The 13,970-nt window shown below is 48.3% G+C and overlaps 1 protein-coding gene across 2 annotated transcripts; it reads left to right on the plus strand.

Annotated features, from left to right (window-relative positions):
- Positions 1 to 1,060: 1,060 nt before the first annotated feature.
- PEX26 (peroxisomal biogenesis factor 26) lies at positions 1,061 to 13,746 on the plus strand. 2 transcript variants are annotated; one of them, XM_008060314.2, is made up of 5 exons: positions 1,061 to 1,389; positions 3,319 to 3,459; positions 7,606 to 7,901; positions 10,387 to 10,533; positions 13,640 to 13,746. In XM_008060314.2, exons 1-5 carry the CDS (start codon positions 1,160 to 1,162, stop codon positions 13,741 to 13,743), a joined length of 918 nt encoding a protein of 305 aa, XP_008058505.1. In that variant the 5' UTR covers positions 1,061 to 1,159; the 3' UTR covers positions 13,744 to 13,746. The 2 variants fall into 2 exon arrangements, with proteins under 2 accessions (XP_008058505.1, XP_008058506.1); XM_008060315.2 differs by lacking the exon at positions 10,387 to 10,533 and having other exon boundaries at positions 13,640 to 13,743.
- Positions 13,747 to 13,970: the final 224 nt, after the last annotated feature.

Consider the following 13,970-nt stretch of genomic DNA (forward strand, 5'->3'; position numbering starts at 1 on the left):
AATTTAGCAAACACCTACTCTGGTGTTAGTACTGTATTGCACATTGCATTGCACATTGTATGGCTTTGTTTTTCACAATATTCTTATTTTACATGAAACAGTGAAGGCTCAAGGAGCTTGACTATTTTGCTCGTGGGATGACTGTGCATCCCCCGAAAAGAGGCAGAGCCTTAGCTCTAACCCTGCAGGGCAGAAGAGTGGCTAAGTCCATGCCTTTGAGCGAAGAGAGTTTCGGTTTGACTGAGATTTTGTCCCTTACTGGTTGTGTGGCTTTCGGCAAATTATTTCAGTAAGCTCCCATTTCTTCAGCTGTAAACTGGGGGAAACAGTTGTCCTTGGCTCACGAGATCTGATGTTAAAAATGCGTAAGGTTTCACGCGAAGCGCTTTAGCACAGTGCCGGGCCCCGGAGGTGGAACAAGTTCACAACAGTGGCCAACTCTGATGGCTCCTTTCAGTGTCCCTCCTAGACTCTCCTGCAGAAGCCTTAACTGAGTGCCCCGCACGGAGGCGCCGGATTAGAAGCGTGCATGCAGCTGCACCCCCATGACAGGATTTTCTTTCGTTAGCGAGAGGTCGTCCCCTCTCCCAAGACAGCCTCGGTTTTGCTCGCGGTTCGTCGGCCCCTGTCTCCCCATCCCGAAGTTGCTGTGCTGGTTTGTTTCCACCCGGGACAGCGACGGTTTCTGGGGCGCGGCATGCTGGGGGTTGTAGTCCAAACCTTCCAGCCTGCACCTAGAAGGCGGCGACGAGCCGAGAGCCGGAGAACTACAACTCCCAGAGTTCCCCGCGCCGCCGGAAGTCGCGCGTCTGCGGGGCTACGAGAGCTCGAAAAATGGCCGCGTCCGCTGCTCGGCGGCGCGCTGAGCGGTTCTGTTCATAACCAGGGACCCGAACCCAAGGTGGCTCCGGCACGTGTCGTGAGCCAAGTTGAGTGTGTTTCAGGGATACAACAAATTCTGCAAATCCCAGGTGTAAACTGGCTCCCCAGCCGCCAGGCGAGGCCTTTCCTGTTCCTCCTCTAGGAATCGCCCTCGGGACAGGCTGCTGGCATGTGAGGACTCTCCCTTTTCTCCCAGGCCAACTCGGGATATCCCGGCAACTCCGGAGAGGCTGTCACTCTGACGTCGGCGGAGACAGGCCCTGAGCCCGGACTGGCTATGAAGAGCGACCCCTCGGCCTCTGCGGGCCCCCTCCGGGGGTCCGGGGGTCCCCTGCGCAGCAGCGAGCCAGTGCGCGCCGCCCCGGCCCGGGCGCCGGCCATGGACCTGCTGGAGGAGGCGGCCGACCTCTTGGTGGTGCACTTGGACTTCCAGGCGTCGCTGGAGACCTGCGAGCGGGCCTGGCGGAGTCTGGCCAACGACGCCCTGACAGAGGAGCCCGCGGACACGTACGTGCTGGGCTCGGTTCGTTTCCGGGTGCTCTTGGGGAGGGACTCAGGATTTCTGTCATTCCCAGATTGCTTTACATTTGTGGTTTCTCTTTGAGAGGCGGATTGCTCATCTTGTGCCCATTCTACGGAAGGAGAACCGAGGCACTGCACGATGAAGAAGTGGTCAAGTCGTGTGACAGAGCTTTGTGGGAAGCCACTGACTTTTATTTGATCCCTGTTCCAGGGTAGAATGGGAAGGTTGAGTGTGTGTTCAGTGCCTAAGTTCTGTCAGTAAGCGGGTGCCGGAAGTCCTCTCTTAGGTAATGCCCCTTCCCCCAAGTTGTTTACTCTTGACCTTGGCTGATAGTGGAGAATGGGGGTCATGGCAGGAGTAGTGTTCTGGTCTTATTGAAGAACTGGATTAAAGAATTGATCCGGAGAAAGCCTTGGTCCTGCATTGCTCTTTCTTTCTTTCTTTTTTTAAACTTCTTTTAATATAAAGATGTGGAGTACAATTAGGTGTACAAACGTTGATTATGCAAGTACCCTTATTATGAAGTATGCCCTCTCTCCCCTAGCAGTTTCCCTTAATTGCCAGTCCCATCCCCCTCCCCTCTCAGTTTCCAACTACTGCCAGTCCCTTTCTTACAGTATTATAATTGTTCAAGTTCCGCTTATGAGTGAGAACATACTGCCTTGCTCTTTCTAATGCCACCAGACTCCTCTGGCAGGCAAGGGCATCGTTTCTCGGTGGATTGCAGAGTTGGGTTAGGCTACACTAGGAAGGCGGTGGGTAGAATATTCAACGCTGACTGCAGAGAAGGATTAACTGAGGGAGCCCTGGCTGTGTTTTAGGGAGTTGTGGGGGGGGGGTTGTGTAACACAGTAACCCCAAATCTGAGAGGGTTTGTCCATGGTTTACTTATTCCAAAGAAGTCACCCGGAGGTCCAGTAGGGAGACATTGTTTATTCTTTTTTTGGGGAGTAAGCACACTCATGGCCACTGAGCCTCAACCTGCTGGGCTCAGGTGATTCTTCTGCCTCAGCCTTCCAAGTTGCTGGAGCTACTCCTGGCTAATTTTTTGATTGATTGTAGAGATAAGGTCTCGCCTTCCCAGGCAGGTCTCAAATCCACAAGCTCAGGCAATCCACTCACCTCAGCCTCCCAAAGGCGCGGGATGACAGGCTGAGCCGCCGAGCCCGACTGTAGTGGCGTGCCTGTTTTATTCTTAAGGGAGGCACTGATGGCAGCAGGTCAGGGTCTGTGAAGAATCCAACCCTCATGGCAAGCACTTTTATAGGCAAGCAAGTCAAGCAGTTAAATTTACGGTGTTTACTATTACATGAAGAGTGATGACTACAGTGTTTTCAGTTTTGCTTGGTCACTGCATCCCTTGACTCATTACTGGGAAAATGCATGCCCGTCAGAGACCAACCTTGACCAGAAGCTGCTCCCTGAGGAAGGGGGCAGAAAGGAGCCAGATATGGGGGAAAACGGTCTATATCCAGACAACACCCCACAGCTTGTTACAGAGAATGCTGAAGCCTTTGCCTCTGGATGTCTGGAGGAACCTTAGAAGGCCACTTGAGTTCCTACAGCTCAGCCAGAAACCTTGCCCCAAGTCCATTTCACTAGGCAAACGCTTAGCTGCAGCTTTTTTGACCCACACTGCTGTGCTGCACGTTGGCATTGTCCCCTCAGGCTCTCCCTTCCTGCTCATTTAAACCTGATTGGGCAACAGCTGATTTGCCTCTAAGTGGTTTACAGGAACGTCTGGTTTCTGGGGGAAGGGCAGCCCAAGAGACTGATTGTGAAGCTCCTGTGAATATGAATGGAGGAGAGGTGGTGGCTGCTAAGTTGGGAGCTGGAGAATGCAGTCCCAGGATGGAGGTGGGAATGGAAACGGAGGGGAGCCACTTCTAACCCAAATTGGTCTCTGTTGACAGCTCCTGGGAGGTGAAGTGCTCCCTGTGTGTTGTGGGGATCCAGGCCCTGGCAGAAATGGATCGGTGGCGTGAAGCCCTCTCCTGGGTCCTTCAGTATTACCAGGTTCCTGAAAAGCTGCCCCCCAAAGTCCTGGAGCTGTGGTAGGTCCCTGTTGCTGACTCATCAGATCAGTATAGGAATAAGGAGTTTCATGTCCTCTCCTAAATCAGATCTAATACCTACTCTTTTCTCCTTCCCTGCCATTTTCCTCCACATCTCTTTTCCCCACTTTTTTTTTCAGCCCTCAAAACATAGCAATAAAGGCCGGGGAAGGGGGAAGAGTGTAGGAGTGGGCGGGAGGAGAGAATGAGGAGAGGGGACACAGGGAATAGAGTGAATGAGATGACAGAGCTGATGGAGCTGCTTGCTGCCTCTAAGGATTTCTAGTCCTTTTCGTGAGTCGGGGTCTCACTGTTACCCAGGCTGGAGTGCAGTGGCACGATCCCTGCTTACTGCAGCCCCAACCTCCTGGGCTCAGGCGATCCTTCTGCCTCTGCTCCCAAGTGGTTGAGACTACAGGCACATGCCACCAAACCCAGCTAATTTTTAAATTTTTCTTGTAGAAACAGGGTCTCACTATGTTGCCCAGGCTGCTCCCAAACTCCTGGGCTCAAGCAGTCCTCCCACCTTGGCCTCCCCCAGCACTTGGATTACAGGCATGAGCTACCACCTGGCCTGAATCCCTAGTTCTTGGGAAAAAAATTTTTTAATTGACACATTGTAATTTTACATATTTGTGAAGTGCACTTTGAAGTTTTCATGCATACCGTACATGTTGTATAATGTTTAAATGAGGTTAGGTAGCATAACCATCACCTCATGCAATTATCATTTCTTTGTGATGAGAACATTGGAAAACCTCTCTTCTAGGTATTTTGTTACATAGAATACCATCCTCACCCTGTTGTGTAGTAGAACACCAGAACTTATTCCTCCTGTCTAATTTAAATTTGTAACCCTTAACCAATCTCCCTGTCTTCCTCACCTCCCTCCCCTCCCAGTCTCTTGTAACTACTGTTCTATTTTCTGCTTCTACGATAATCAATTTTTTTTTTTAGTCGGAGCCTCACTCTGTCACCCAGCCTGGAGTGCAGTGGAACACTCACAGCCACTGCAGCCTCGATCTGCTGGGCTCAGGTGATCCTTCCACCTCAACCTTCCAAGTAGCTGGAACCACAGGTGTGCGCCACCACGCCCAGCTTATTTTTTGATTTATTGTAGAGACGAGGTCTCGCCAAGTTGCCCAGGCTGGTCTCGAACCCCTGAGTTCAGGTAGTTCTCTTGCCTCGGCCTCCCAAAGTGCTTAACTTTTTTTTTTTTTTTTTTTGAGTTGGAGTCTCACTCTGTCATACAGACTGAAGTGCAGTGGCACGCCCCCCGGCCACTGCAGCCTCAACCTGCTGGGCTCCTGCATTCCTTCTGCCTCAGCCTTCCAAATTGCCAGAACTACAGGCATGCGCTGCCACACCCAGCTAATTTTTTAAAATTTATTGTAGAGATGAGGTCTCACCAAGTTTCCCGGGTAGGTCTCTCAAACCCGTGGGCTCAGGCAGTCCACCAGCCTAGGCTTCCCAAAGCGCTGGGATTATAGGCTGAGCCACTGAGCCCGGCCTGAACTTTTAAAAAAGTTTTTAAATTTATTTTTATTTTTTTGAGGTGTAGTCTCACTCTGTCGCCCAGACTAGAGTGCAGTGGCATGGTCCCGGCCACCATAGCCTCGACCTGCTGGGCGCGGGCGATCCTTCCACCTCAGCCTTCCAAGTAGCTGGAACTACAACCGCATGCCCACACCCAGCGAATTTTTTTGATTTATTGTAGAGATGAGGTCTCGCCAAGTTGCCCAGGTGGGTCTCGAACCTGCGGGCTCAGGCAGTCCACTCACCTCAGCCTCCCAAAACATGGGATTTCAGGCTAAGCCACCGAGCCCGGCACCTTTTTTTTAAAGATCTCACATATGAGTGAGACCATGTGGTATTTCTTTTTGTGTTTGGCTTATTTCACTTAACTTGCTGTTCTCCAAGTCCATCCATGTTGTCAGGAATGACAGGATTTCATTCATTTTTACAGCTGATGTGTGTGTCTGTGTACACGTTTTCTTTATCCATCCTGTTTTTGGGCACTTAAGTGCCATGTCTTAATTGTGAATAGGGCTGCATTAAACATGGGAATGCAGACATCTCTTCAACCTACTGATTTCCTTTCCTTTGGATATATACCCAGTATTGGGATTGCCAGATCATATGATCATTTTATTTTTTAGAGGAACTGCTATATTATTTTCCAGAATGTCTTTAGTAATTTACATACCCACCAACTGTGTGAAAATGTTTCCTTTTCTCCACTTCCTTGCCAACACTTTTCCCCTTCTTTTTGATAATAGTCATTCTAATTAGAATATGAGGTGGTGTCTCATGTGGTTTTGATTTGCAGTTCCCTGACAATTAGTGATTTCATATACTTGTTAGCCTTTTGGTATTCTTTCTTTTTCTGAGTCAGAGTCTCACTCTGTTGCCCAAGCTGGAGTGCAGTGGCACACTCACAGCTACTGCAGCCTTGACCTGCTGGGCTCAGGTGATCCTTTCACCTCAGCCTTCCAAGTAGCTGAAACTACAGGCATGTGCCATCACATTTGGCTAATTGTTTGATTTATTGTAGAGATGAGGTTTTGCCAAGTTACCCTGGCTGGTCTCAAATCCCTAGGCTCAGGCAATCTTCTCACCTCGGCCTCCCAAAGTGCTGGGATTCTAGGCATGAGCCACTGCACCTGACCTGGGAAAATGTCTATTAAGGTCTTTTGCTCACTTTTTAGTATGGTTGGTTCTTGTTTGTTTTTTGCTGTTGAATTAAGTTCCTTGTATATTTTGGATATTAAACCCTTGTCAGATGTATAGTTTGCAGATATTTTCTCCCACTCTGTAGGTTGTCTTTTCACCCTGTTAATCATTTTCTTTCTCGTACAGAAGCTTCTTAGCTTGTTATAATTCCATTTGTCTATTTTTGCTTTTGTTATGTGTGCTTTTGAGGTCTCATTTAAAAAATCCTTGCCCAGCCCAATTTCATGAGGCATTTCCTTGTATGGCTTTTAGTAGTTTCATATTTTTAGGTTTTAGACTTAAGTCTTGATTCTTATATGGTGAGAGGTAAGGGTCTGGTCTCATTCTTCTGCATGTGGATGTCCAATGTTCCCAGCACCATATATGAAGAGACTATCTGCCCCAGTGTGTGTTCTTGGCACCTTTGTCAAAATTAGTTGGCTGTATGTATGTGGATTTATTTCTGGGTTCTCTGTTCTGTTCCATTGGACTGTGTATCTGTTTTATGCTGGTGCCATGCTATTTTTGGTTACTGTAGCTTTGTAGTATATTTTGAAGTCGGGTAATATGATAGCTCCAACTTTGTTCTTTTTCTCAAAATTGCTTTGGCTATTTGGGGTCTTTTAGTGGCTCCATATGAATTTTAGGTGTTTTGTTTTTTTTTTCTATTTCTTTGTATAATATCATTGGTATTTTGATAGGGATTGTATTGAATCTGTAGATCATTGTGGTTGGTATGGCCATTTTAACAATTCCTGCAACCCATGAACATAGGATAATTTTCCACTTATTTGTGTCCTCTGCAATTTATTTCATCAGTGTTTTACAGTTTTCCGTGTAATGATCTTTCACCTCCTTGGTTGAATATCGTGTGTGTGTGTGTGTGTGTGTGTGTGTGTGTGTGTGTGTGTGTGTATGTGTGTGTGTGTAGCTCCTGTCAGTAATTGACTATTAATGCATAGAAACACTGTTGATTTTTGTTTCCTCCAACTTTACTGAATCCATTTATAAGTTCTAGTAGTTTTTTGGTGGAGTCATTAGGGTGTTGTATATATAAACTCATGTTGTCTGCGAACAAGGACAGTGTGACCTCCTCCTTTCCAATTTGGATGCCTTTTGTTTCTTTCTGTTGCCTGATTGCTCTGGCTAGGACTTACAGTACTGTGTTGAATAGACATGATGAAAGTGTGCATGCTTGTCTTGGTTCTTGATCTTAGAGGAGAAGCTTTTCTCTGGTCCATATCATGTTAGCTGTGGGTTTGCCATAAGAAATTCCTAATTCTTTGCAGTGTCAGCATTCCATCGGGAAAGGCTGGAAGATGCAAGAGGGCTGGATAAGAGAGCAGAGTGGTTAATGGGGTAACTGGCACTAACTCTTCTCTCCTGTGGAGCACTGACTCTTCTTTCCTTGGGATTGGGTTTTTGGGACTGCAGCATTCTTTTATACAGCAAAATGCAAGAGCCCGGAGCTGTGCTGGATGTGGTCAGTGCCTGGCTCCAAGACCCAGCCAACCAGAACCTTCCAGAATATGGAGCGTTGGCAGAACTTCATGTGCAGCGAGTGTTGCTGCCCTTGGGCCGCTTGTTGGAGGCTGAGGAGCTCGTGGTAGGCTCTGCAGCCTTCGGTGAGGAGCAGAGGCTGAATGTCCTGCAGGCCATTCACACAGCAAGGCAGCAGCAGGAGCGGAAGAACCCAGGCTCTGAGGAGGCCCAGAAGCCAAGCCAGGAAGGTAGGCTGACATCCATCTGACCTCTGTAAGGGGGAGTTGCGGGCTTTCCCTGCATCTTGGGATCCATCATGACATTCCTGGGAGCTTAGGAGCAATTCTTTGTGAGACTCACTCCCAAATTGGAGACGAGGAAGCCTGTTGAATTGCTTGACAAAGCCAAGCCTTGGAAGCTGGTGATGGGAGGAGGATCTTCATGTGGGGAGGTGTTACTGGGTCTCGGGACCTTGACTTTTGTCTTCTGGAAGACACCTTTCCCTTGGGGTCCTCTGGCTAGATCTCTTGCGTTCACCATGCTGGCCTGGCGGGGCATTCCTCCCCCTCTAAATGCTGGCCCGATACAGACACAGCTGAGACAAGCTGGGATGGCTAAAGGAAAACAGGACATGAGCAGAGCTTGGTAAATTGATTTATGGGATAAAAATTCCTTATCCTCCACTTGCCCAGCTTCCTGTCTACCTTCACCTCCTAGAGCTTCTCTTCAGTGGTCGAGGTGCACCCTGCCCATCAGGGGACACTTACAGAAGGGCTTCTGCAGGGAACCATGGAAGACCCAACACTGTACACCCAGCCAACGTCATGCAGGGGCCACCTACACAGGGCGGGTATGGGGATTATTGTGACACAAGGGACACAGGGGACACGAGTAGTCCTCTGTCCTCTACTGCAGATCCTTTCTCTGGTCCCTGAATTCTTTCAGCCCTTTGCCTTGAGTGACTAGTCTATGTGTGAACTCTTTCGAGGACAGAAAAACCCCTACATCCTGAAGCAACACATTCTAGCTGTGCACAGTTCTGTAAGGAAGTGCTTCTTATGCTGATTGAAGTTTTTCTCCTGGTAGTTTTTACTTACTGATCCCTGTTTTTTCTTTTGATAGTGTACAGAATAAGCCTATTCCTTTTTTTTTAAAATTTAATTGGAGACTGTAATTCTCTTCTCCAAAGTGTTTTTATTTGTGTGCTTCAGAGCATGCATCTGCAGAGGGAGACAGAATGACTGCATGACTTCTTTGCAAGCAGGTTGTTGGCTTTAGGGATTCCCGTGGCCACCCAGGCCCTCTACCTTGCACTTTCTGAGGGTGGGGGATGGGGTTTGATGGTAAGTTCAGGTGGTTCTGTCAGGACAGGACATCACTTGTTTATAGTGTTCATGTTTATATTCATAGTCTGAGACTTTTGAGTTCTTCACTGCATGTATTAAGTACCTCTCATTTCCCACATTGGTGTGATAATCAGATTGCTCTCTATTATAACTATGCATGCATCTTAGACCAGAATACTGGAGGTGCCAAAAATATGTATAGACGTTTTAAGAGATGTGAAGAGATGTTTTCTGTAATCAGAAGTGTCTGGACACTGATGGTAACCACTCTGAGCACCTCTTGTAATTGCAGAAGTCAAACGTGACTTGTATTCATATTTTATTATTGGTATATACTGAGTATTACAATTTTAATATAGTTTTTTTTCCTTTCCTAAAATGTGTATACACTTTGGGGACTCCCTCTGTATAAAGAATGCTGCAAAATAATGCCAGGCACAGTAGAATGTGCTAGTACTGGGGAGGCTGGGGTGAGAGGATTGTTTGAGTCCAGGAGCCCTGGACTGTAGTATACTATGCTGATTGGGTGTCTACCCTAAGTTTGGCATCAATATGGTAACCTCCTGGGAGTCACCAGGTTGCCTAGGGAGGGGTGAACCAGCCCAGATCAGAAATGGAGCAAATCAAAACTCCTGGGCCAATCTGTAGAGGGATTGTACCTGAGAAAATAATGAGGCTATTTAAAAAGACACCAGGTGTGGTGACGTGGTCTGTCCTTACAACATTTTGGGGATTTTTTTCTTTTCTTTTCTTTTCTTATTTTAGAGGTGAGGTCTTGCTATGTTGTGCAGACTGGACTCAAACTCCTGGGTTCAAGCATTCCTCCTGCCTCGACCTCTCAAAATGCTGGGATGACAGGTGTGGGTCACCGCATCTGACACTTTTGGACTTTTTTAGATCTACTTTATGAGCTACATGAGAAAATCATTCTCATTCTCTAGTTCAACTCTTTGTCTTTTGGAAAAGTAAAAGATTTTTCTCTTTCACTGCAATTGCTTTGGGTCAGGTCATACCCTTTATAGAGTTTGAAAAGTATTTTACGTGTTTCCCTTCACTGTTTTTAACCAGCATGTAAAAAGTTTATGTATTTCAAATCTTGTCTGAAAGATTTCAAAGAACTTTTACAAAGATGCATTCATTTCTTTTTTTTTCTTTCCTCCTTCATGATATGGTATTTTCAAAGATGTGTTCAGTGCAGCAAAATAAAATCATTTCAAAATAAGTGATAAACATGAGGAAAGCAATTTATATGCATGAGATTTGCGAACAGTACTTGCGGGGAAGGTTAACACCTTTAGTCAGTCCTTTAATCCCCTTTGCTGGACTCTTACCAGGGGAAGCAGATTCCCCTGACCTCCCTGAAACTGGGCTCTGTCTTCCTGGCCAGGCTCTCTCTCCCACAAGTTCCTGTCACTATCGATGTTGCTCCGCCAGCTTTGGGATTCAGCGATGAGCCACTTCCTTTCTCTGCCCTTCAAAAAGAGCCTTCTGGCCATCTTGATCCTCTGTCTCTTGGTGGTGAGGTTTGATCCAGGTGAGTGATGGAGCCTGCCTCGCCCCTCCCTTCCTGGGGAAGGGGTCCTTGGCAGGCTGGGTCTGAGGGAGTATGTGCTTGTCAGAGCCCCACAGGGTGGGGGGGGGGTCCTTCCTGGGACTTTTCCCTGTCTCTTCCGCAAAGAGGCCTTGCTGAACCCAAGCATGAGCCAGCCCCACCTGGAAGGAGAGGCCAAGCCTGAGTCCACGTGTGCAGTCCAAGGAAGGCCCACTGCCCTGCTGGCCCCCGAGCAGGAGCTGAGTCATTCAGTCATCGGTTTCTTCTAGGGGTGAACTCTGGCTAGAACCTCAGAGTGAAGCCAAAACACTTCCCCCTCATCATAATGTCTATAAAAGCGTTAATTCGAGTGTTAGTGTCTAATGAAGTGTTCATTTAAAACACAAACTGCACATGAAATGCCCATCTTAGGAAATGTGGAAAATGGAGAAAAGTGTAAAGAAGAAGCCAGAGGCTGGGCGTGGTGGCTCAAGCCTGTAATCCCAGCACTTTGGGAGGCCGAGGTGAGGGGATCGCCTGAGCCCGGGCTTGTGAGAACAGTCTGGGCAACTTGGTGAGGCCTTATCTTTACAATAAAAACCAAAAATTTGCCAGACATGGTAGCGTCACCTGTAGTTCTGGCTACTTGGAAAGCTGAGGTGGAAGGATCGCTGGAGTCCAGCAGGTCGACACTGGGGTGGCTGTGAGTGTGCCGTGCCACTGCACTCCAACCTGGGCAACAGAGTGAGACTCTAATTCAAAAAAAAGAAAGAAGAAACCAGAAACCTGCTGCTGTGCTTTCTGCCCTTTCTAAGAACGAGGAGGTTGTGGGCTGCTGCATGTCGTCAGCATGCCTTCAAGCCTGGCTTTAGATGGCTACGTATCCCAGTGTGCAGAAACTTCCAGAATTGATATCACAGCACCCATCATTGAACATTTGATGATGAGTCTGTTTCTGCCTGTCTGTGAAGTAGAAATGAGCTCCCAGGGTGACATTTGGGATCAGCCCTGTTATCTCCCAAAGATGAGTCCCTCAGGTGTAGGAGTCCCGGACCAGGATTAGGTTTCATTCTTGTGGATTTTTTTGTGTTGCTCCGAGTTGTGATCCAATCTCTACTCATCTCATGAATTTAGACTTAGAATTATGTCACTTTCAAAACTGAAGGGAAGACCCAGAAACCCTTATACTAGTCCCTTCATTTTTTTCTTTCTTGGTTGAGAAACCTGAGAACCAGAGAGGTAAAGTGACCAGCTGAGGGTCATACAAACGATTTGTCTGTTTTAGATAGCCATTTCTTGACATAGTCTTCGAATCTCCCCAGTGTCCCGCATCTTCCTTTCTCTTACTCAGCTAGCTTTTTGCACATGGCTCAGAGTTGGCCTCTCAGCCCCTTTGGTGAGCCCTAAGCAGGGATGCCCTCTGAACAGCTCTGTTTGCTTTACAAAAAGTGGCCAGTTTGCTTTCAGAAATCCTGAGGTTGGTTATATTCCTTCCTGTCTACCCTCTGCCTTTCTGCTTTGTTCCAGAGACTTGATAAACATTTAGAAGTTCTCTGTGGTTCCTGTAAGCCCTTTACTCTCATAAGCCTTGATCTCCAGTGGGGACGGCATGAGGCCCTTTGAGCTTGCTCCTTCTAGGACTGCTCGAAGCTTCTTCTGAAGGCCCTGGCCCCCGTGGCAGCTCGGCTCATGGAGGCGGTGGGGCCTGAAGAAAGGCACCTGTACCTGCGCTGCAGTTAGAACTTGGAAGAAGGGGGCGGGCATGGTGGCTCACGCCTGTCATCTCAGTGTTTTGGGAGGCTGAGTCTGGAGGATTGCTTGAGCCCAGGAGTTCGAGTCCAGCCTGGGCAATATAGTGAGACCTCATCTCTCCAAAAAAATCAAAAAATTATCTGGGCGTGTGGTGCACCCACCTAATTTTTCTTGGGTGGCTGAGGTGGGAGTACTTCTTGAGCCCAGGAGTTCAAGGCTGCAGTGAGCTGTGATTGTGTCACTGCACTCCAGCCTGGGTGACAGAGTAAGGCCATAATTAAAAAAAAAAATAAGATAGAAAACTTGGTAGAAGGAATATAACGAGGGTAGACTGTCGATAGCTTTTTAAAAAATAACATTTTTTTCTTTTAAGCAATATATTTTCCCTGGTTTTTTTTAATTTTTTTTTTTTCTAAATGAGAAAGCAGTATTTATTGAGAGGACAGAGAAGGTCCCACTATGGGAGGGGACCTGAAGGGGTTGCCCTTTAAAAAATATAATTCAAATAAGGGAAAAAACAAGTCCAGTAGATTTTGCTTGATTTTATTTTCAATATAATTAACTTACAATAGAAATAGGTAGTACTATCATTTGGCTCCAAATTTAAAAGGTACAAAAAGTAAAAAATGTAGTAAAAAAGTCTTATTTAAAATTCATCTCATCTGGGTACCATGGGTGACTCAAGCCTGTAATCCCAGCACTTTGGGAGGCCGAGACAAGAGGACTGCCTGAGCGCAGGGGTTCAAGACCAGCCTGGTCAACTTGGCGAGACCTTGTCTCTACAATAAATTAAAAAATCAGCCAGGTGTGATAGCACGCACCTGTCGTTCCGGCTACTTGGAAGGCTGAGGCAGAAGGATTGCCAGAGCCCAGCAGGTTGAGGCTGTGGTGGCTGTGAGTGTGCCACTGCACTCCAACCTGGACAACAGAGTGAGACTCCAACTCAGAATAAAATAACATTCATCTCCCCAGAGGCAGCCACTGATACGAGTTCCTTGTATAGCAAAAAGTTGGATTAAAGCATAATACCTTTGGATCTTTTTCTCAGCAAATTGAAGGCACTGTCATTCAAGCGAAGAAAGTGTATCCCCGGGAATATATCCTAGACAGTGGAATTCTTATTGGAGAGGATGGGAATTATCCTAAGTACCAAAATGTGCTTAAAAAAAACGCAGGGCAGTAGAGTCTCCTTGGGGGGGTGGGACGTGGGAGATGCGGTCTAGTTTGGGGAGAGGGAGGGCAAGTGGCAGGTGGGTCGAGGCCCCGAGGGGCGAGAGGCTGGCGGGGTTCCCGGGCGCGGGCGGTGGGCCGTGAGCAGGCAGGGAGGGCGCTCAGGCAGCCCCGCTTGTCCCCGCAGCGTCGCCGTCCTCCCTGCCCTTCATCCACACGCTGGCTCGCCTCTTCCGCTGGGCCCGCAGGGCCGTGTCTGCTCGCCTCCACCAGCTCGGCGTCCGCGACTGAGGGCCTTCCCGGGCTGCTCGGCCTCTGCTCTCCGCGTCTGCCTCGACCGAGCCGGGCGTCGCACCGCGTGGGCCGTGCCCTCCCGCCAGCCGGGCCCGCGGGGTGGCCTGCCGCATCTAGAGGCCGGGCTCGCCGGGGCGGTGTCTGGTGCCGGGCGCCTCCCCCGTGCACCCTGCGCGGCTGGCCTGGCCGGCGAGGTGGAGTCCCGGGGGGCCGGGCACGCAGCC

This window comes from Carlito syrichta, unplaced genomic scaffold, assembly GCF_000164805.1.
Source record: "Carlito syrichta isolate Samal-C Ts95f unplaced genomic scaffold, Tarsius_syrichta-2.0.1 Scaffold304596, whole genome shotgun sequence".
Classification (NCBI taxonomy): domain Eukaryota; kingdom Metazoa; phylum Chordata; class Mammalia; order Primates; family Tarsiidae; genus Carlito; species Carlito syrichta.

What these genes read in the sequence shown, in the direction of transcription:
- PEX26 (XM_008060314.2), top strand. Translation starts at nt 1,160, where the DNA reads ATGAAGAGCGACCCCTCGGCCTCTGCGGGCCCCCTCCGGGGGTCCGGG. An exon ending in CCCAAAGTCCTGGAGCTGTG is followed by an intron (nt 3,460 to 7,605) that starts GTAGGTCCCTGT and finishes TTGGGACTGCAG; the next exon opens with CATTCTTTTATACAGCAAAA. An exon ending in GGTGGTGAGGTTTGATCCAG is followed by an intron (nt 10,534 to 13,639) that starts GTGAGTGATGGA and finishes TTGTCCCCGCAG; the next exon opens with CGTCGCCGTCCTCCCTGCCC.